The following is a 20851-nucleotide window of genomic DNA, read 5'->3' as shown; positions in this document are numbered from 1 at the left end:
TTCTCCCAATAACATGTATCGCAAATTAAATTAATAATGTATCTACCATAAGATGTTCCATGATTCATAAACATTCGATCATGAGACCCGGACAACTGGACAATTGGCTGCACATCTCATGTCCAGGTCGCAAGTAAGCGTGCCGCCTCATATGTACGTGAATCAACGGTGACCATGCTGAAAACCCTTGACAGCAAGAAGCATTGAATATTCAATCAGGGAAGATTGGCCATTGCTTGCCAACCGCCTCCCAAGCTAACGTGCAGGTGCAATTCAAGCTCGCCTGCTAGACATTACTTCATCTTCCTCCAAAACATCGGCCAGTGTCCAGCCAGTCTTCCGGCGATCGTTGGGTTTTGGACTGTCCGGCTCCTTTGTGGCTAGCTTGGAGGTGAAGACGTTGCCAGCTTTGGAAGCCCATCCATACATCGTTCCGTCTCTACCCGAGGTACCACTGGACATGCTTTCAACCTTCTTTTCAGAGTCTGGAACCTCACTTGCATCCATCGTGTTCTCCGGCCGTAGGGTATTCATAGGCTCTGGTTCATCCTCTAGCTCTGGCTCGTCTTGTACCTCAAACTCTTCTAAAAGATCCCATTGCTCATTGTCAAGGTAACACTTCTCGCCGTGAGCACCCTTTTCGGGATAGAGGACTTCGTTGGGGACGTTAGCTTCGCGCTCTGCCTGAGCTGCGTTGACTTTGGCCAGTACGAGTTCGTGCTGGTAGCGCGGATCTTGCTCGCGATGTCGCTCTTCGTCAGCTTTGACCTGCTCTCGCAACCGGGCGAGCATGTCCTTCGGGAGGATTGTGGGCTCGCCTGCTGCTGCCTTCGCTTTGAGGTAGTCGTGCTCGGTGAAATCATCCTCCAAGTTCGGTTCCTTGTCAACGCTAGGACCGATGTCATGCGCTTTCGGAGTCTTGTGCTCATTCTCTGTACCGAGCAAGTTGACATTGCTTCCATCGCTTGATAGGTCTAACTTCGATGAAGACTCCCACCACGCTACAGGGCGGTTGGTGTGTAGGGGGAACACCACCTTCTCCTTCACTCTCTTCAAAAGCGATGTCCTCGATGTCGGACGCATCACTGACCTCATCGTTGTTCATATTCTCGCGATCGCACTCTGGGCCGGCTACCATGCCCTCGGGAGGCTCCTGATGGTCTTCATTAGCACTATTACATCGACATTTGCGAATGGTGCTTACAGAGTTCTTCAATTTGAATTTCTGAACGTACGGAGCCGGCTTCATCTTCTTGACACGATGGAGTGTGAGCTTTGCGGGCGTCGCCGGCTGCTTTTGGTCAGTTTGCGTGGTTCCAGGGTGTTTTGCGATATGTGGGATACTTACTGCTTGAGCGTCGGCTGTATGATCCATGGAGTCGAAGAGCTCTTCATCAGGAAAGCCCTCATCGCCTCCATACATAGCCCTCCACGCCTGAACACCTGCATTTCTAGCCTTGCTCATTGCTTTATGGTTCTTCGGATTTCTTCCTCGGAATGGCGCACGCAGCATGTCATCAGGGATATCATTCCAGTTGGACGAGGTTGCGGGCGGCTGTACGATATTGGTCTTGATTTGTTGCTGCTCAGACTTCCCGTCTGGTATCTTTTCCACTGCCTTAACTGACTTGTTGTCCGCCAGCCCCGACTGTGATGTGGTCCAGCATTGCTCGAGCTGAAGAGACCGTTCATCTGTGTACTTCATGAAGCTGCCTGGATGTTGAGAGCTTAACGTTAAGTCAGGTCGCGATCCAGTGAATCGGTTGGCTTGAGCATCTTTGGGGAACTGAGATCGATCCTGCGCCATGACGCACAAGGTAGTAAGAGCTGCCTTGCTCGGGTTGTTTAAAGATACTGTTTTTTTGCAGCTTGGAGTGCTGTTGAAGAAGTTAGGGTGTACCGTGTGTTTGGTCGAGATTTTATACGCGGGTGGTGATGAATGTCAGAAGCACGGGCAACCCGCCGTTCCGTAATGCCAGATTCGGATGAACTTTCACTTGTCGAACAACCAACCACGTCGTTCGGGTGTATCCAAGTTACTCGGTCCCAAAGTGAAACTCCAGATTATTGCACCGTACTCCGGTCATGTGTTTGTACAGGTATTAAACTACTACAACAACAAATATTCCAAGATTCTAATCAATTCCGCTGCGAATCAGCGAGTACCATCATATACAGGTGCAATAGAGACCTTGAAACATACCAGTCTCCAATGCCATGCTGATTATTCATCTCAGGGACGCTCGTGGATCATCTGTTTGATGCTGCCTACTTCCTTCGTGAATTACATACCGGTATGCAATGCTGTCTGATATGGTACGCGTATGAAGCAAACATTAGGATATACCACTCTACAGCGTGTCCTTTTACACTCCCAGCCAGTTGCAGGTTTGGAAGCATAGATGAAGCTTTGGTCATACACACTATAGATAATCCGTTGAATGACGCCCTTCGAGTACTTCCCATGCGCTAGCCGCATTGGGTAAGTCACTTTCTTGTCCAAGAACTAGCGCAAGAACGGACACATCAACTACACGTTGAAGGTTCCGTTCACGCTTGAAGCAAGTCTAAATGGTTCTATCGAATCGATTACTGTAGGGAACGGGTCGCCATTGCATCGGTCGTCGTTGCCGCACATATCCCTGCGAACGATCCCTTTGACCTCCGTGATCACCCGTCATCTAAACGTCATCAACTATATCCTTGCACCCAAAGACAGTGTATATATGAAGTTTGCCTTTGCGGATTTGAAGATGTATCGATCGAATTGATTGCACGTTTTCAGCTATCTTCACGCAGAGTCGCGCTAACTCAAAATTGACCCAACATGTCTCAAGACAAGCAACAGATCTTGCGCGAACACAAAGTCATCCCCGATGTCTTGCCGGAAGGAACGCAGCTTTCGTACGACCTAAAAGTCAAGTTCCCGGATACCACGCTGGATGCGCCTGGAAAGGAACTTGGTAGAGAGGAGACGCAGCCCGAGCCTGAGCTCTTCTTGAGCCCTCCAGTATGTTCTGGATACTTTAGGAAAGCAGTAACGTCGGTGTGACTGACGAACGTAGCCAAAGGAAGAACGTAGCGACTATGTGCTTATACTCACTGACCCGGTAAGCGCTACTTTGTGCCATGTCCGACACCGTCCTTCTTATTACATACATTCTGATAGTATGCTTAGGATCTCATGGCAAACAACGACCAAAACTTTGGTCAAGTCCGGCATTGGCTCTCAACCAATGTATCTGTGAAGGACGACGGTGGGCTTGTCGTCCAATCCAGCACCCCAAATGACATCTCGCCTTACATCGGACCTGCACCACTCCCAAACTATGTGTCACCTAGGCCTCATCGATACGTCTTCATCTTAGCTCGACCAGCTTCAGGTGGCCTAGATCAGGTCTCCGTGTCAGCGGAAGATTTGCAGAAGTTGCAGGAGCCCTATGCGGCTGCTTTCAAGGGCGCGCAAAAGGAAGATGTGCAGGATCTGAAAGACAGATGGGGTTTTAACGCGCAGAAGTTCCTGGAGATGAAGGGCTTAAAGGTAGAGGCTGCGACGTTCATGTTGGTGGGTGGAACGTTGAAGAGCGCTGCGGCAAACGTGATGATGTCAGGTCAAGCGATGGTTGACAAGGTAAGATTCACCCTCTCAAGGTTTGCTTAGGTGACTTTACTGACTATAAATAGGCTTTGGGTAAATAAACAGCTTCGTTCAAAGTCCATAAAGGCCCAGATTATCACAGTCAACTGCTTATAGGACATTAAATGAAAACGACATCTTTTGATTCGATATGAACAAAACCTCATTATTGCTTCCTTCGAAATCAGCAGGCAGTGTGAACGAATCGGTGATCGCCTATCAACTTTCGAAACGCCATTACGTCCACCATGACCGCCTACTCCCTATCCAGATGCCATATACACTCACGCGAAAACCAGACATCTCGAAACACGTCAATGCCATATGCGCGCCATATGTATGCAGAAACACCGATTCTGGTTGCAGTTGACATAAGTCATAGCCACAGACCGAGATTCTTGAAGCCATTTTCAACTTTCCCCCCACCCCGAACTCATGTTTTGAATTGGTATAACCAAAACTTTAGGATTACTTCGTTCAAGGTTAGCAGGCCGTGCGAAAGAGTCAGTAATCGCTTATCAACTTCCGCAAGACCCTTACGTCCACCACGATCACCTACTCCCTATCCATATGCCACATACGTTCACACAAGAACCTGAAACTTCGAAATAAAGCAACGCTTTAAAAGCCAAAAGAGTATCCATACGTACCTGTGCTTGATGCTGACACAATTCACAGCGACGGACCGAGATTCTCAATGCCTTATTCAACTTTCACCCCTATCCCGAGCCCCCAGCTCAACGTGGAGGCTTGTCCTCACTACCGTAGGTTGAGTCCGTTGCCTCGTCAGCGTCGCCCGGCGCCTTCTCGTGGGCGTCTACGATCTTGAGAACGACGACCTTTTCGAACTGAGGCCATGCAGCAGGGGCAATTTTGGGCTCATGATTCTTCAACGAGGTCATAGGCTTTCGAGGCTGAGGACGACCTTTATCTTGATCGTTGCGCGGACGTCCGGACCTACGAGTTTTGCCACGCAGCTGGGGCCTAGCGCTCTTGCCATGCCACTCTCCAGACATGAGCGTCTCGCCGTCTTTCATATTCTCCGACCCTGCCAACATCTGTTGCGTCTGAAGTGCGGCTCGCTGGCACCACTCCGTTCCAAAGAAGGGCCGATGTTCCTCGCGATCGTTGTAATCTTTGTCATCGAGACGTGCCTTGAGCTCGGGATGCTCTTCCAAGAATGCCAACACCTTTTCTGCATCCTTCAGCGCATTCGTGTTCCCACTCTCGTACTCGCAGCGCTTCTTTCGTAGATCCGCAATCATGCGATAGATGTACTTGCTATCTTTAGGCAGGCAATTCCAGATGGAAAAGATCTCATTCGGGTACATTGGACGCTGGTAATGGTGGTTGGCGATAAACATGTCGACACGGTTGGCGTCGCTGTGCAGACCAAACGCCGTGAGAGCACGCGCTAAGGACAAGGCAGCAAACAAGTTCTTCGGGATGCGGATCTGCTTCATCTCTTCCTTTGGTGTTCGGCACGCGCGGTGCATCCAAGCGATCACGATCTTTACACCAATATGATTGACGTGATGGCGAGGGAAACGAAGTTCTTGACCCACGGGACCACCTACCCACTTCTCGTTGTCCTCACGTTCAAGTGTGCGGAGGAATCGATTGAGCATTTTGCGACCGCAGAACAGAGCCAGCATCTTCTTCGGTACGGCAGCGGCGAACTTGTGGTCGGTGCCTTCCTCAACGATATCGAGCGTAGGTCCGAAAAGGGAATTCTGGAATCGTGCGGGCTGAATGTAGGGCAACAGCGAGCGCAGGCTGTGGTGATCGCGAATCAACTCCAGGTTGGGGTACTCGAGCATATCGCCACCATATTGGGGCATCAAGGGCAGACCAAGGCTCATCATGCCAAATGGCGAGCCACCAGAGGTTGGGGAGTCAAAGTAGCCGCCACCTAGAGGTTTTTCGGCTGAATCCGAATAGTAGCCATCGTCGGTCTCGTGCCACTCGTCATCCAGAGCTATACTATAGTCATCTGGGCCATGGTCGATCATGTTGTTGGGGAATGTCGGCTGAGCACCCATACGTTGCCAATGAGACTCTAAGGCGGAACCAGGAACCAGTGCGGTTGCAAAGTACACCGGTGCAACATTGGGAAGCACGCGGATGTACTCCGAGCCATCCGGGTTGCGGTAGAAGTACGTCGTCATTCTGTTGTTTAGTTGAGGGTGTGGGTGAGGGTGTGAGGGGAGCGATCTGAGAATGCGGTCTTACTTTCAGGCAAAGTTTTGACTTTATAGCCAAGTACGGCGTCGGGTCTGTGTTGATTTGGGTGCGCGCGGCTGGAGCATGGAGTGGTTGAGGGACCAAGCCGATGCGTGGTGTGGTGGGTTATGAAGCAGACTCAGCGATGGTCTCTTGTATATCGCGTGTTGTGCGTGTTGTGCGTGAAAAATTATTAGCGAAAGGATACACTGGCTAAAGATGACGGTTTGCCATGACAACAGCCGAAGTTGCTGGAAGCCAGAGCGCGCTGTGAGTGAAAGTGAAGGTGATCCAAGTGCGGTGCGGTGCGGGCTCACGAGCCTTCGTACCGTATCGGGCAGGCACCGGAACGGGTGAATGCAGAGAGCGCCAAGCATCGATCACGTGTATATTCATTCACTCGCTTGCCGGCCAAGCAAGCAGCTGAGCAAAAGATACACCAGAATGTTCGCCGACACAAGCCCAAATCTAAAAAAGGCCTCTCTACTTCAATGTTCTCTGATACAAGACCCCATCGATCCTTTTCGGCGTTGCGTGTATAGACGATGTTTGAGGTGTGGAAGCCATATGAGTCAGAAGTCCAGGCAGAGATGGTGAGCAACATCGCATACCGCTGGCACGGCTCACAAAGTATGACATCGTACCCAACAGATCTTACGGCACTGGTCAATGCGTCCCTCGTAGCCATCGAGCTGCCATCGGACTCGCTCAAGCATCCCGAGAGTTTCTTAATCTTTCACCATAGATTGGTATAAAATTCAGATAGGGACGACGGATCATATAAATTAAAGATGCAAGGGTTTTCGTTTGATCAGGCCGTCGACGAGATGGCGTTTAAACATGCGGGTCGTTGGCAATCGCAATAGAGAAGGGTACGCTAGTAAGTAATAGGTTTGTAGGTGATAGCACGCCCCGTAAGGTGCTTCTTTCCCGAAAGTGACCCCGCTATCCTGAATAGCGTCTTCCGCCAAATGTTCCCCGTTTCCTTCAAATAGTATCAAATAATACATGATTTCTGCACACCCCAATTGGCTCACCATATCATAGTCCTTATTCAACAGCCAGCCCAGAATCTCAAGAGTCATATCTTTCTAGCGCGTTACGATCTTTTTCAACCAGCGCCCAAGCCGTCCGAAGCGCTTCTTCTTGCTCCCAGTGCGAGCAGGAAGAACGATTGGTGGAGGTGGTGGCGTGGCCATCAGGCTCGAAGATCGGTCTTCTGGATGCTCCACTACATGGTCGCGCTCGACTTCGAGCCCGAGTTGAGCATCCTCACGCGAGGACTGACCTTCTCCATTGCCTCCATGGGGTAAACCCTGCAGGCCATCAAGCAACGACAAGATCTCGCCTTCCAACTCGTTTTCCGAATGCTCTGCTGCATGATTGCTCTCAGTGTCGGACCAGTGTTGAGCATCCGCAGGCGAGGGCAGTCCTTCTCCTCCAGTAGCAGCGGTTTCATCCCCCATATTGTCAAGAAACCATACGATGTCCTCTCCCAGCTCGTTGAACACCCCAGAAGTCCATGGGTGGACCTGTCGCTCTACCGCATTTCCATCAACGACATCTCCACGAGGCATCAATTGCAGGCGCACGGGGCTTTCCAAACTGGAATTATCTTCGGCGCCATGTCGTATTTCCTGGAACTGGGAGCGGCTGATGTCCCTCGCGTCAAGTATAAATGGCCCATTGCCTTCGAGGATTCTGAGCGTGTCTTGATCGTGATTCGGAGGTGCCCGTCCATTACCTGCAGCTTGCGGCTCATGTCGGTATCCTCCTGATTTTCCGGTCATCAACGTGTTGCTGGACGGTAGTGCAAAGTCTCCTACGGAAGATCTAGGATGAGAGTGCGCCTCATATGTATATTCAGCCGAAGATGCTACCAGATCCACCAACGAAGCATCGGGCAGAGCGAAAACGGTCACCTTCCGGCGACGTTGCTTGATAGCGGTACGACTATGCAGCGTTGCCGATTCTTGCACACCTGTACTGCTGAGACGTGGTAGCGATCCTGCAGTGTCCGTCGTCCAGCTTCGATCTTCATCATGGTCACCAGAACTATCTCCAGATGGTGCTGCAATCTCAAAGTCATCTTGGTCGATGAAATCCAGAAGCGTGGTGCACCACTCTTGAAGATCTGAATCCAAGGCAGGGAGCTCATAGGTTGATTCACTAGATCGGGATATGGTCTGCCAAGTTGCTTCTCGAGAGAAGCCTCGCTGCGATATGGGCTCAGAGGAGACTGCGCTCGGAGGATGTGATCCGTGGAGACTGGACCATCGACGCAAACTGCGCCGGTTTTCCGAAGACCCTGGTACAGTCGAACGGCGGGATAGCTCGGGATCAGCAGGCAAGACGAAGTTCATCGCTCGTGAGCGAGGCAACCCGCGACCACGAAGTACCATCTATCCATGTCAGCCAGTACAGTATTGTGAATCAATTCTACGCTTACTGGGCTCTGCATCTTGAGAAATGGATTGAAATAGTAATTGATCTGAAAGATAGCGATAGGTCTGGTGTACCGTCAAGTCGGGTAGTCCAAGGTTTACACAAGACTTGGAGGTCCGAATGAAGAGGGTTGAGAGAGTGGGTGGTGTTGATCTAGGGCTGTGTGTGCTCTCATACATAAACCTAGAAGGGATGAAAAAGATCAGTGTGATCACGTACTGACGCGTCTTCAACACGCTCTGGCAATGCGCGATACAGGAAACTTTCACAACAGCTGAACACGCTCAACCACTTTAATATTCAGAGTTGATTTTCTCGCCAACTACCTTGATAACCCTTTTCCTTTTTCACGCGAAAAGCTCGGATGTTGGCGATCGCGAAATGGAAGATGCACGTGCAGGTGTTAACATCAGCTATCAAACCGAGATACAACAGCACATCGTTAAGTACTTATACACAGCTTCCATATGCAACAAGCCATGCTTTACATGGGACGACTACCTGCATACCTATCCAGCAAACAGTGCACCCCTCTCATAGTGCTGCAGCAAACGCATACGCTCCCACGATAAGTTCACTTCACCGTTTTTCACCGACCACGTCACTGACACGACTTCACCACACCATTCACTGACTATATAAATCATAATGCCACACCACATCTTCTACCATAACCGATTACCCCACAACCCCTACCGAACGTATACTTACATCTCAGCTCCAGCTCCAGAATGTCATCCAACAACACCGCCTCCACACCGACCAAGGCCTCCAAGGCTTCAGCAAAGGCCCCCTCAACACCCACCAAGCCCTCCAACATCACCACCACCACACCACAACTCACTCCACCGGCTCGCAAGGCTCCCTCAATGGACGATCTCGTCGAGCACCTCGCGGACACGAAGGTTGATCACCGCAAGGACGAGCCAATGGACGATCTTGCGGGTGCTTTCGGACAGAAGTGGTCTCCTAACAGCACCTTTAAGGACATGCAGGAGGAGCAAGATCGACGGATCGGGCGGTACGAGTACGGCGCGTTGACGTACCGGCCTAAGGGCAAGGAGGAGGATGCTAGTGGGCGGAAGTAGTGTTGTGGTGGGGGGTTCGTGTGTCAATTCTACGGGAGTGTGAACGGCTACAAGGGAGAATGAGATGTGGAGGAGCGCGGTTCTGATGTTGCATGGCTTATTTGACGGATCGTTCACGCGGCCCTTGCGAGTTATACAGTTCAAGTTCGGGTAGAGAAACGTTGCGGTATTCAACGTGAGGCCGCACATATACAATCCATCTTGAAACCATAGTGCGCATGTCCATCATTGTGCATCACGAAAATGTGAACATGTAATGAGCGCAAGTCTTCAAATCAGCTATCTTCCAAGCTAAATAGCTAGGCACCCTCTCCCCTGCTCCTATCTATATTAGAGATTACCAGAATGCACGTCTTTAACCGCTAGCCAGCGATAGCGTTACACCTGCGTGGATGTATGTCTTCAACCGCGTTCCCAGCGGTAGCATCCCATCCCTATCTATGTTTTGATGGCGCATGTCTTCGATCGCTCAACGATAGCATGGCACCTCTCTCTCCATCGAAGCTCTTCTTGATGCATGTCTTTGATCGCTGGGTAGCGATAGCATCGCATCGTTCCTTATCAACCCTGATGTAATATACACTGATGTACGTCTTCAATCAGATCCAGCTGATCCAATAGCGTTACATCCTACTTCCCCTGTTCCTCATCTAACCTAATAGACATAAGGGATGATTCTGTACGGCACCAACTCGCAGTACCTCTCCCAGTCCTTGCCATATTTCCTGCGGCACTTCTCCTCGTCGCGGCGCTCACGGTGAAGAAGTAGAACAGCAAAGTACACCATGAAGAAGTACGTGACGATCATGCCCCAGCCCTTGGCCTCTCCGGGAACGACGTACTTCTGGTATGAGTTCTGGAAGAAGACGGCGTCTTTAGACAAAGCATCGACGGGGTGTGTCGCTGCATTTCGGATGACGTAGCCAGCGGCAGCGGTGGGAAGGACGTACGACCACGACATGAACCAGTCGCCGAGGTAGTTGATGTGACGCGCGGTGCCCCACCAGCCGGTAATGAGAAGCTTGGAGCCGGACGCAGTTTCGATGTACTTCAGGTGCTTCACGCGCGGGTCGTCGGGGTTGGTGCGGAAGCGGTTCTTCTCGTTGTTGACAGAGCGGAAGATGTAGTAGCCGACTGCTTGGACCGCGAAGATCGGTACCAAGCCGCGGATGCCAAGTTCCACGGGGTAGGTGGCCAGGTAACGCGCTTGCAGGCTGTATGTAAAAGGCACCCAGACGAGATCGCCAAAGGCAAGCATCAGTCCGAAGCCGTCGCTGATGATGTCGATGGTGGTCAGCATGGCGGGCTCCATGTAGTAGCAGTCAAAGACGTAGAAGGCCTGTGCGAATGTAACAAGAATGATAGAATCGGTGACTTTGCCGAAGTTGCGGTACTGTTGCATGATGAAAGCCAGATCAAGAATCACCCAACCGAGCATTCCGGGGCGGATTTCGGCCCAGGTCTTGATGTCAATTTCGCCAAACACGGGGAACGTAATGCGCGGGTTAAGCTCGCGGCCGATGAACCAGTCGTACAACATATTGCCGCTGTGCCCGCCCATGGCAAGCTCACGCAGGCTTGGGTCCTTCGGGTGTTGAACGGTGAAAGAAATGATGTACACATAGGTAGCCAAGGCATAGGAGGTCAGAATATTAGTGGTGAGAAGACCGACGTAGTTTTCCGAGATAAAGGTCCAAACGCGGAATTCGGCGCCTTCAACGATGGTTCCTGCGGCGAGGATGACCAGAATGAATATACCGGAGCCCCAGGCTGCTAATTGTTAGAAATGTCAGGTGACTAGGTAGTAGGACGTGACATACCATTGAAACGGTACTTGAGCCTTCCTCCAGTGCGAAGTTCAGTGCCTTCAGGCTCTTCAGCCGGGAGGAAAGCGTACAGAGCCAGACTGAGTAAGTAGTAGGCAAAGTTTCCTAGGACGGCATTCCAGGTGATTAAGCCTGAGAACCCAGGCCAGCCGACTTCTTTCTTCAGCTGTTCGAAGTCCAATGTTGATGGATGAAGCAGCGATGGTGCAGGACACCCTGAGATGTCATTGCAGAGAAAGGTGAAGGCATAACAAAGTACAGGCAAGAAGAAGGAAATGACGAAAGCACCAGGTCTAGGTTGGGTTAGCACCTAATTGTATGACATTGGAACATGCACTTACGGTCCGAAGAACTCATAGCCATGCGGCTTCTCAGCTGCAGGCTCGGCCTTGCGTTTGGGCGCCATGTCTGCAGAATTCGGGATGTTGTTTTCGAAAATTATCGTCCACACGGAAAGGGGTCTCGGCGACGAACTTTGCTCCAATGCAACACCGTCCAGAATGTAATTTTCCAACCAACCTTCGCGCGCCGCGGAGTCAATGAACAACAGCGTACAAGAGGTTATATAGCCAGGACTTGTAGCAAGATCATGGGACGATGTTAGCCCAGCCGGAGGACGCGTTCCCGCGAGGCTGAGGTAATGACGCGCTCATTTGACGGTTCCCCTGGTTGGTTAGACCGGCGCTAGGCCCGAGGAAGGAGCTGCCGGACAAGGGTCCTGCTGCAACAGCACCAGTGCTCCGGGCAAACCACAGGTGGCCTGGACAATCATCACTCTTGGTATGCTGATGCCTTCCACGTAGCCGACGCCTTTCCCTACTTTCTTTTAGCCACGCTCGCTATTGTCTTCCAAATACCTGCGGAACATGCGGACTTCCTATCTCTCCGCGCTCCTGGCGCTGCTCTGGACAGCAGCGGCCGCGTCAGACAAGAAGGCGCCGAAGCCGTGCACTGCCGTCTCGCCCACTACCGATCGCTTTTTCGATTTGAACCCGCTGCATCGGACGCCGCCGGAGGAAGGGAAGAAGCCGAAGGAGGGCGAGGAGGGCAGCTGGCATGCGCGGGGTCACGACTACGGCGCGAACTTTACTATCAACTTCTGCGGGCCTGTGGTTGAGGAGCTGGACGACGTGCAAGATTTGGATAAGGATCTGTGGAGGAACGTGAGCGCCTTCTATGAGAGGGACGGGAAGCAGTATGCGCTTGGGTAAGTCGAACCTGGAGGATGTTGAGCGGAGGTTCGGGGTGTTATGCGCCTGAAGCTACGCCGCAGACACGATTGTGATCTGTGGAGCATTGTTCGCTGACAACAACTGTTCCAGGCTTGAAAGCTATGAACCTGTCTTCCGCGGTCGCAAGCTGGTCCTGAACTACACCGGCGGTTCCCTCTGCCCCTCATCAAGCGACCGCCGCTCGCCCCATGCCGCTGTCGACCTGTCTTCCCGAGAAATCATTGATGACGATGACGACAAAGACAAGGATAAGGACAAGAACAAGGACGACGAGGACGACGACTCATCGAAGAAGAAGAAGCCTTCCTCGGACGGCAAGCGCCGCAAGACTACCATCATCTCTCTGCTTTGCGACAACGACCCGCTAGTCAAGACCTCGTTTTCCTTTGTCGCTGCCGTAGACGACTGCGTATACTTCTTCGAGGGGCGCTCTAATGCTGCTTGCGGAGGCGTACATATCGAGGAGCAGGCGTTAGGTCCCGGCGGCGTGTTCGGCGTCATCATGCTCATTGCAGTAATGGTCTACTTCATCGGTGGTTGCGTGTACCAGCGCGCAGTCATGCACCAGCGCGGATGGAGACAACTGCCCAACTACGCCATGTGGGCTGGCATTGGACGTTTCATTGCTGTATGTATTACATTGCCCTTCTCTATATACACGCTTGTTACCACCCCTGCTCTCCCGACCCTTTGGAGATCGCGCAACTGACGATACCTAGGACATGTTCATCATTCTCACCTCCTCTTGCGCACGCTTCCTCCCCTCGCGACGAGGCTACAGCCGAGTCTCCCTCGGCCGCGAGCACGGCCGCGGTGGCCGAAGAAACGAAGACGAAAACCGACTCATTGATAACCTCGACGAGGAGTGGGATGATTAAAAGGCTTTTCATTTGTACCTGTGCTGGCATTTGCATCTAGACTTGGATATAGCGGCGTTACTGGGCCGCACTTGGGACACGGAGTCTGACTGGGAACAAATGGGACGATTGATATCTACTTCGAACGATGGGTAGGACCCACGAATATCCACTTTATTGAACTAGCCGAAAACGCGGCATCAGAACCGGTGCTGAGGTGTACATTTGGCCGAAGCTCTAAAGCTTACCATGCAGTATGCCCATGCCATGTCTAAAACATGACCTGGTGTACCTACCACCGAAAAGCAACAAGACCCCATCCACCATGCCAAAGCTCAGTAATAACCCTGTCTGACCACTCCGTATGAATGCCAATTGCACTCCGAAAGGCCGAGCATGAGATAATGCATCCTTACCTCCACATGCGCCTTCGATCGCAGCAGTAACACTATACTGCTCTCCAGAACCTTGGGTATCAATAGCGCGAACAAAAAAATGCATGTGCCAAAACTCCATGTACTTCTTCGTATCAAGTCGTTACGCGTGACCCTGCTCCTCAAGCTGGTCGAATTCCGAATTCCTCGAGGACGTTGGTAAGCAAGGAGTCCGCCTAGAGCTCCCGATCTTCCTCCTCGTCGCCGTTGACGCTTACAGAATGTCGCCTCGAGCCTGATTTAGGCGCCGCAGGTGAAGGTTCAGTGAGCACGGTGTCATCTAGGACGTCGTTCAAGGTCTCGTCGTCCGGTGATGCCTCCTCCGCTGGTGTTCCAGAGGTGCTGGCCGCGTCGTTGTTCTCGAAATGGAGTTGCTGCTCCGCTTCCATGTCTGCACCTGGTCCAGTGTCGTCGCCCGGATCCTCGACGGGGTCGTCTTCAGTCAGGTTTCCGTTCGCGATACGCTCAAATTGTACGTCGATCTAAAGAAGGTTAAGCGTTTGTTCCTTAAATTTCAAATTCACATCACAAAAAGGGGACCACGCAGATGTATAGCATTACTCACCTGCTTAAGCTGAGCCATAATCTCAGCCTTTAAAGATCGTTCTGGCGTGCTAATCATCTGTGCCACCTGCACACCGCCCAGCACACGCATATAGTCGTCGCGCATCGCGCAATATATCTCGTCTGCCTTGTTGGCCATCTCTTCTTTCAAGCCGTTGCACATGCTCAGTAAGGCCATTTCGACCGTTCGGGTAGCGGCTGGGAACATGTTCGGGCTGTTTTGTTGTACGAAGGCCACCATGTGCTCCTTCATACGGTGAAACGATCCGCTACCGCTTTCATTCGTGCAGATATCGTATACTGTCATCATGACGTTGGCAATTACGGGAACGAGATGGCGACTGGCGTCACGTTGTGACTCAGTCATCCGAATCTTCAGCTGAGCGTTGAGGTCTTGAAACATATGCTCGTATGTATAGATCGAGCCTTTGAGCATAGCGAGGTTGGCAAGACCAACTCCGTTCTCATGCGCGCGGTCTTCGACCAATTTGTGGAAGGTATGCAGTATACTCCCTGCTTTCTTTGTGTAAGCTTCGAATGCTCTCGGTAGACGTTGCCGGAAAGCGCGTTCCCAGCCTGTGGCTAGCTTTCTGATGATAGGATCCAGGAGCTCCGCCTTGAAGTCCCGATGGCCGGACTTCGGAGAGTGATAAACGCCGCCTCTACGTACAGTCGCCTTGTATGTTGCCCAGTATAAGCCACCTTGGTCTCTATAGCCCCATGAGTTGGCTATGGTGGGTGCGGATTGGATCGCGTCGCTGATAAGTTCGTTCATCCGCTCAAAGATTTGCTCCTGAAGCTGTGCTTTCATTAAATCCAGACAGGTTATGATAGCCTTCTCCAGACCCTTCTCTAGCTCTCCAAGTCTCTTTAAGAGATAATCTGCTTGTTTGCGCTGATCGGTGTCAGTCATCTTAAGACCTGTACCATCGTTAGAGGCCCAGAGAAAGAACGTCGTGAGGTTTGAACAAAGGTTGAGAAGGAAAGTGCGACAGTTCTGGATTCTTCCACTCTCGGTCAGCGACATGCAGTGGGTCTTCAGCTGAGGAATTTCCGTCTCCTCTTGTGTCCGGAATCCAGGGACGGCCTCATCCTTCTTGAGACGCCCACACATCTTTTGATAGGCCCGGCTGCTTACGCAAAACACCGGCAGGGAACTGGCAACTTCCTCGTAATCGCGTAGTTCTTCATCCGGATTAAAGGCCGCCTCGTCTGCCTCCACTGCAGCCTCTTGGTCCAGCTCTTTGATGCCGGCGGCAAAGTCTTGTTGAATAGCACCTTTCGAGTACTTGTTGCGTCCTTCAATGCATATAGCCAATATTTGCGCCTTGACATCAGCGATTTTGCTTTTCGTTGCTCGAATTGTTGGCCTCAGATCCTGGATCTGATCTTCAACAACTTTCTTCTCATTTCGTGCATTCTTCTTTGTGTTCTTCAGGTCGGCAAGTCGTTGTTCAACGTCTTCCAAAGTCAGCGGCTCTTGGGGAACTTCAATACCATCCGTATCAGGTTCGTTCTCGGATTCGCTGGAGTCATCACCTCCAGACTCAACGTAATCAATATCAGATTCTTCCTCCACCTGCCGTCGCTTTCGAGAACCTTTCCCAGACTCTGACATCTTTCGCTTTGGCTTCGTTATGCTCTTCGGTGGGAACAACGTCTCAGTCTCGACTCTGTCTTTCAAATCTTCCCACGTCTCAATCTCTTCATCGGCTTCGTTAAACGCAGCCTTATAGACTTCCGCGAGATCCTTTAGCTCCGTAATTTTCTCTTCTATCCCCTTAACCTCCTGCTTATGCGCTTGGGCCTGAGTCTCCAACCCCATGACTTCTTCGTCCAGGCCCAAGCTGTCGACAGCCTCAGTTATGGAGATGTCATCTGTCTTCGAGCAGATGAAGGTGACAGCCGAGTAACTTCCGTCGTACTTGAGTTGACGTTTGAATGTGCCGCCGAGTAAATTCTTTGCTGCTTTGTCGTCCACCGCGCGTGTGATGGGGGCGACAATCCACAAACCACTGCACTGTTGGATATATCGTTCCGCAACGGCAGCTCGAGCGGCATTAGAATCGTGAACACCTGGCAAATCCACCACAACAGCACCTGTGGACAGAGCTTCCGATTTCGTGTACAACCGGACAACCTTGATTAGAGGCCAGTATTCCATCTGATTCTTCTGTTGCTTTTGTTGTTCCTTGTCCTTTTTGCTGGTCACTTTCTCTTTGCTGTCGACAAATTTTTGCAACTCAGCATAGAACGGCTCCGGGCGCGCTCGATGTATACGCTTTGTCGTTCCAAGGACGTTGAGCACCGCGTTCTCCCTCATTAACATCTCCACCGTACACTTTTCCAACTCGTCTTTATGGAATCTTGGGTAGACAGCGTGGAATTTGGCCCACGCAATGCCAGCGTCAGAGTTTGGGTCAGCAGCCTCTCGTGTCACGGTTCCATTCTCAGAGAGGAATTCCCGCATAAGTACTCGAAGGTCCTTCTCCCAATCGGCACGATCGATGAACTCGACTTCCGCTGAATATTTGTGACCTGGATCATCGTCCGCGTTCCATGATATCTCCGTCACCACGGCAGTACAAGCACGCATGCAATTCGTCGGAACCAAGCGTTCTTCGTCAAGAAGTGCATTGATAACGCTGCTCTTGCCGGCTCCTGTATTGCCAACAACACCGACAATCGTGCGGCTGCGTTTCGATTGCTCCTTCATTTTGTCGATTTGGTCGATCCAAAGTTTGGCATCCAGGCTAGCGGTTGCGAAATGCGAGAATGTCTCTCTTAGTTTTTCCAGTATATACATAGACCGAGCTACGCCGGCCTCGAGAACATCAACTTTCGATTGCTCAATAACATCGCGAATGTGGCGGTCAATCAGCTGAGTACACGCTTCTGAATCAATTTCTGGAGAAGGATCGCGATCGAACACGTCGTCAGGGTTGAAATTCTCCAAAGGCGGCGCATCTTCAGGATCAGGGCTTCTCGCTGGTGGGGACTGCTCAGGCTTTACCATCTGTATCACCAAATATTAGCATCAAGGCCAAGAGGTGGTGTAGGACTTGAGACTGCGCAACGCGCGTGGTAGGGTATGAGGGTTGAGAGGACTTACTGCCTGCGGAGGAATGCTAGACTCTGTAATCGGTTCTATTTCCGGTGCCGGAAGGATATCCGCTGGCACGGGAGCTGCAACTTCTGCTTGTGCAGGAGGACTAGGCCGGCGAAGAGGTTGCGCAGGTGCATAGGGTGGCACGTCGGTTGTGGGTTGATGAGAAGCTGTGGTTGGAATTGGGACGGAAAGGCCAGGAGAATGATCTTGGATCAGCGAGCTGGGGACATCGCTCAGCGGTGTTGAGTTTACGCGAGTGAAATGGAAAGGCCTAGCTGAGGTTTCAATAGATGGCTTTTCCTGGTCACGCAGTTCCTCCCACGGAGGCAGTGGTCCGTTCCTGTGCGCAGACCCGGGTGTCCGCGGTGATTGCGACCCAGTAGTTTGGAATTGCGGTGCTGGAGGGGGAGGTTGGAAGCTGCGTACGGCTGGTGAAGGCGGCGGGATGGTCCTGTTTGAAGAGGGCGACCGGAGCGCAAGAGCGGGCTGAAGAGAAAGTGTGTGAGTGTGAGTTTATCAACACCGATGCGTAAGTCGGTCACTTACTGGGCGTGCGGGCCTCTCCACTGCACGTAGAGCTATGACCGGGTCGTCGAACGTGCCCAGGTGCCTCATTTGTGTGTCCGGTGAAGCTATGGCGCCCTCGAACCACAAGTCGACGTCGACGCCTGGTAGTCTCGAGATATAGGTCTCGCGGATCTTTGCTATGGTAATTTTCTGTGATCACTTAGTGACTTCTCGCAAATAGGATAGAAGGTGAGAGCCTATTTGGTCCAATTGCCGTGCATAGCACAAAGACAGGTATATAGGAATCATACGTTGAGGACCTACACTGTGAGCTTTGATCCAGCGAAAATCAACATGACTGAGTTCCCCATTTGGATCTCGGTCTGCGAGCAGGACGGCAACGAAAAACCGTCTGGGCGCGAGCGCTTCACCTTCTGGTACTGCAGCTACCGCCTTCTGTCGAAAACGATCCCATTCAGACATAATGAGGGGTGTGAGTTCTGCGTCAGTTGGAATAGGCGTTTGCTGGCGGGGCTCAACAAGGACATGAATTTGCCATCGGCTTTTTGATTCGCTAGGAAAGCGCGATGAGGAATGTAAGTGTAACCGAAAGGGCGACACCGTAGAGGCAGACGCCGTCAGGACACACAGGCGCAGTAGTGGAATAATAGGAATAGGTAAAGAATCGTGCCCACCAGACCCACAGCAGCCTCAGGCAACTCGAGAGGGTAAGTTGGCAGGTGTACGATGCCGTTAAGCTAGCAAATGTGGAGAGCGACGCGTCGCGTTGACCCACAATAGTTACACGCTAGCGCCGCAGATCACGTGCGCGATTTCCGTCCGCGGGTCGTACATTAGAGAATACACGAAGAAAGCATATCAATCAATTCCGAATGCCCATTGTGTGAGAGTTTGTAGTCTAATCATAATCGTAGCGTGCACTTCTTTCGTTGACTACTAACATGTTCAATGACTGGATGCGATTCCAATCATCGCATTGCAGCTAGGTTTACCAACAGTAAATCAGTCTCGATCACCGCATGCTCCCATTCGGATCTCGTCCCTTCTTCCCTAGCCGAATCAAATAGACCACACAGTCAAACATTCGCTGTCACTAACAATTTCTCAAGCATACATCCGCCAGCCGCCCTAATCCACCTTTTTCTGCCCACTAGCACCCAATTCCTCCATCTTAAACTTCGTACCCTTATGTCCAAACCACACCAAATCCATCTTCCCACCCCTCTCCACCGCCCTCTTCTTCGGCTCCCTCTTCTCCACCCTCTCATACCAATCCCGCAACTTCGCGTATTTACTCAAGTCACAATACCCCCTCTGCACCGCAACCTCCATCCCCCAATTCATATTGAAATCACTAACGCCCATTTCCGCGCCGCCAAACCACGGCTTCTCCTCGCTCAGCGCATCATCCAGTATCTGAAACACAGGCTGAAGATCGGACTTGAAGCGCATCGTCATGGGGAGGCCCATGAGGCGATACAGCCAGGACAAGGGCCAAGGAGCGATTTGCCCGAGGATCTCGAAGATGAGTGTGAAGTCGTTTTTCTGGGCGAGCGTGCCGGTTGCGAATTCGCAGAAGAACCTGTTCCTTCGCTTGTCCTCCGGGGACGTCGGCGTCCAGCGTTCTGAGGCGTATTCTTCGTTTATGAATTCGAGAATGCTCTTGGCTTCGGTGAGGACGCCGGGCTCGAATTGGATGAGGGGTGGGGGACTACCGTCTGTTGTTTCCAGGGTCATGATGGGAGATTTGCCGAGGCGGAAGACAGTGAGGAGGTCTTTGTTGTAGGGAACCTTGCGTGGATAGTTCTTGAGGTTGAATTTGAAGGTGGGGTCAACGGCGGAGAGCTCTTCGAGCATCCAGAGGCAGCGGTGAGCCTGGGAGTGCGAGAGGCTGTGGAGGGTGGGAATGGTGGTTTGGGGGGCCATGGTGACGGCTTGGGAGTGAGCAACACTTGACACTTCTTAGACTGGATATGAGAATGTCGTTCAATGCGACTGTCTCTGTTGATTCTGACGCTCGAGATGAGGAGTTGTTGTTACACAAAACGTTCTGCCGCCCGTTCGCGCCGCTTCATACGGCACAGTGATCTCAACACAAAGAGAATCACCACACAATCTGAGCTGGACAATAAGACATTCCGCCATCCGTCGTCGATCCCTTTTATCTACCTTTCAAAACCAACTAACGGCTTACGCCCAGCTTCATAGAAACTTGCTGCGCGACGCTAAGTACACGCCGTTCCTACCTAATGCGGGGTTTAGCTTGCTCCCACAGGGATGCAAGTGGGGCGGAAACATGGCGAAGACCTGGCGGTCAGCGGTTTGGCTTCGTAAACAAGATTGTAACTCCTCTCTATAGCTTGATACTCACGGATACCTCATAACCTTGTAAGTTACCGTAGATGAATATATGCAAACCCAACCAAGCCAGCTTGTTACCTTGTCAGCTCTCAGTAGGTAGTACACTTTTAAGAAACCAAGGAACCAAAGAGAATACGCTAGCTCTATATGGTCTGTGCAGGCTCTCTGATACGTGCGGGAAACACACGCACGAGACGATACCAAGCATATCGCGACACTCTATCATCCCTATTCGCAAACATATGGTGGGCAGCACCACACAAATTGGGAAGATCGACGAGACAGGCGTACCATAACCCAGCCTAGGCCTCCTGGCATTTAAGCGAACTGTGACTCGGCAGTACGTCACCGAAGGAGTTCGACTGCGATACCTGTGGTTCAGTACCGTTTTCTCACTGTAGCACCGTAGAAGCCCCGCCCTAACAATGTGTGGCCGGAAGCAGTATACATGATTCGCTCTTGCTGGATGGCTAATATAGTACCTAAGAAGAGACCAGATCATTAGCCTACTCACCCTGAGCCATGAGTTGTGGCGAGGCCTTCTTCA

The 20851-nt window shown here is 51.6% G+C and overlaps 9 protein-coding genes across 9 annotated transcripts; 3 read left to right on the top strand and 6 right to left on the bottom strand.

Moving 5' to 3' along the window:
• Positions 1–273: 273 nt before the first annotated feature.
• N0V89_010083 (uncharacterized protein) lies at positions 274–1807 on the bottom strand (the record flags this gene model as incomplete). Its single annotated transcript, XM_056218828.1, has 4 exons — positions 274–1041; positions 1091–1153; positions 1205–1291; positions 1349–1807. 4 exons carry the CDS (start codon positions 1805–1807, stop codon positions 274–276), a joined length of 1377 nt encoding a protein of 458 aa, XP_056068093.1.
• A 1020-nt stretch (positions 1808–2827) lies between these two features.
• Positions 2828–3699, top strand: N0V89_010082 (uncharacterized protein; the record flags this gene model as incomplete). Its single annotated transcript, XM_056218827.1, has 4 exons — positions 2828–3010; positions 3066–3110; positions 3179–3631; positions 3685–3699. The coding sequence occupies 4 exons, from the start codon at positions 2828–2830 to the stop codon at positions 3697–3699; spliced, it is 696 nt and encodes a 231-aa protein (XP_056068092.1).
• A 675-nt stretch (positions 3700–4374) lies between these two features.
• Positions 4375–5805, bottom strand: N0V89_010081 (uncharacterized protein; the record flags this gene model as incomplete). Its single annotated transcript, XM_056218826.1, has 1 exon — positions 4375–5805. One exon carries the CDS (start codon positions 5803–5805, stop codon positions 4375–4377), a length of 1431 nt encoding a protein of 476 aa, XP_056068091.1.
• A 1146-nt stretch (positions 5806–6951) lies between these two features.
• Positions 6952–8223, bottom strand: N0V89_010080 (uncharacterized protein; the record flags this gene model as incomplete). Its single annotated transcript, XM_056218825.1, has 1 exon — positions 6952–8223. The coding sequence occupies one exon, from the start codon at positions 8221–8223 to the stop codon at positions 6952–6954; it is 1272 nt and encodes a 423-aa protein (XP_056068090.1).
• Positions 8224–9036: 813 nt separating this feature from the next.
• On the top strand, positions 9037–9393 carry N0V89_010079 (uncharacterized protein; the record flags this gene model as incomplete). The annotated part of the gene is made up of 1 exon (XM_056218824.1): positions 9037–9393. One exon carries the CDS (start codon positions 9037–9039, stop codon positions 9391–9393), a length of 357 nt encoding a protein of 118 aa, XP_056068089.1.
• Positions 9394–10048: 655 nt separating this feature from the next.
• Positions 10049–11625, bottom strand: ERG24 (erg24, C-14 sterol reductase; the record flags this gene model as incomplete). Its single annotated transcript, XM_056218823.1, has 3 exons — positions 10049–11163; positions 11214–11512; positions 11561–11625. The coding sequence occupies 3 exons, from the start codon at positions 11623–11625 to the stop codon at positions 10049–10051; spliced, it is 1479 nt and encodes a 492-aa protein (XP_056068088.1).
• Positions 11626–12085: 460 nt separating this feature from the next.
• On the top strand, positions 12086–13329 carry MRL1 (Cation-independent mannose-6-phosphate receptor CI-MPR; the record flags this gene model as incomplete). The annotated part of the gene is made up of 3 exons (XM_056218822.1): positions 12086–12426; positions 12542–13079; positions 13171–13329. 3 exons carry the CDS (start codon positions 12086–12088, stop codon positions 13327–13329), a joined length of 1038 nt encoding a protein of 345 aa, XP_056068087.1.
• A 589-nt stretch (positions 13330–13918) lies between these two features.
• Positions 13919–18405, bottom strand: N0V89_010076 (uncharacterized protein; the record flags this gene model as incomplete). Its single annotated transcript, XM_056218821.1, has 5 exons — positions 13919–14224; positions 14308–17322; positions 17419–17901; positions 17962–18132; positions 18247–18405. 5 exons carry the CDS (start codon positions 18403–18405, stop codon positions 13919–13921), a joined length of 4134 nt encoding a protein of 1377 aa, XP_056068086.1.
• A 666-nt stretch (positions 18406–19071) lies between these two features.
• N0V89_010075 (uncharacterized protein) lies at positions 19072–19869 on the bottom strand (the record flags this gene model as incomplete). Its single annotated transcript, XM_056218820.1, has 1 exon — positions 19072–19869. The coding sequence occupies one exon, from the start codon at positions 19867–19869 to the stop codon at positions 19072–19074; it is 798 nt and encodes a 265-aa protein (XP_056068085.1).
• Between the last annotated feature and the right edge of the window lie 982 nt (positions 19870–20851).

This window comes from Didymosphaeria variabile, assembly GCF_027946475.1.
Source record: "Didymosphaeria variabile strain IMI 356815 chromosome Unknown scaffold_7, whole genome shotgun sequence".
Classification (NCBI taxonomy): domain Eukaryota; kingdom Fungi; phylum Ascomycota; class Dothideomycetes; order Pleosporales; family Didymosphaeriaceae; genus Didymosphaeria; species Didymosphaeria variabile.
The sequence above is the reverse complement of the archived record's forward strand: the minus strand, read 5'-3'. Positions and strand labels throughout refer to the sequence as shown.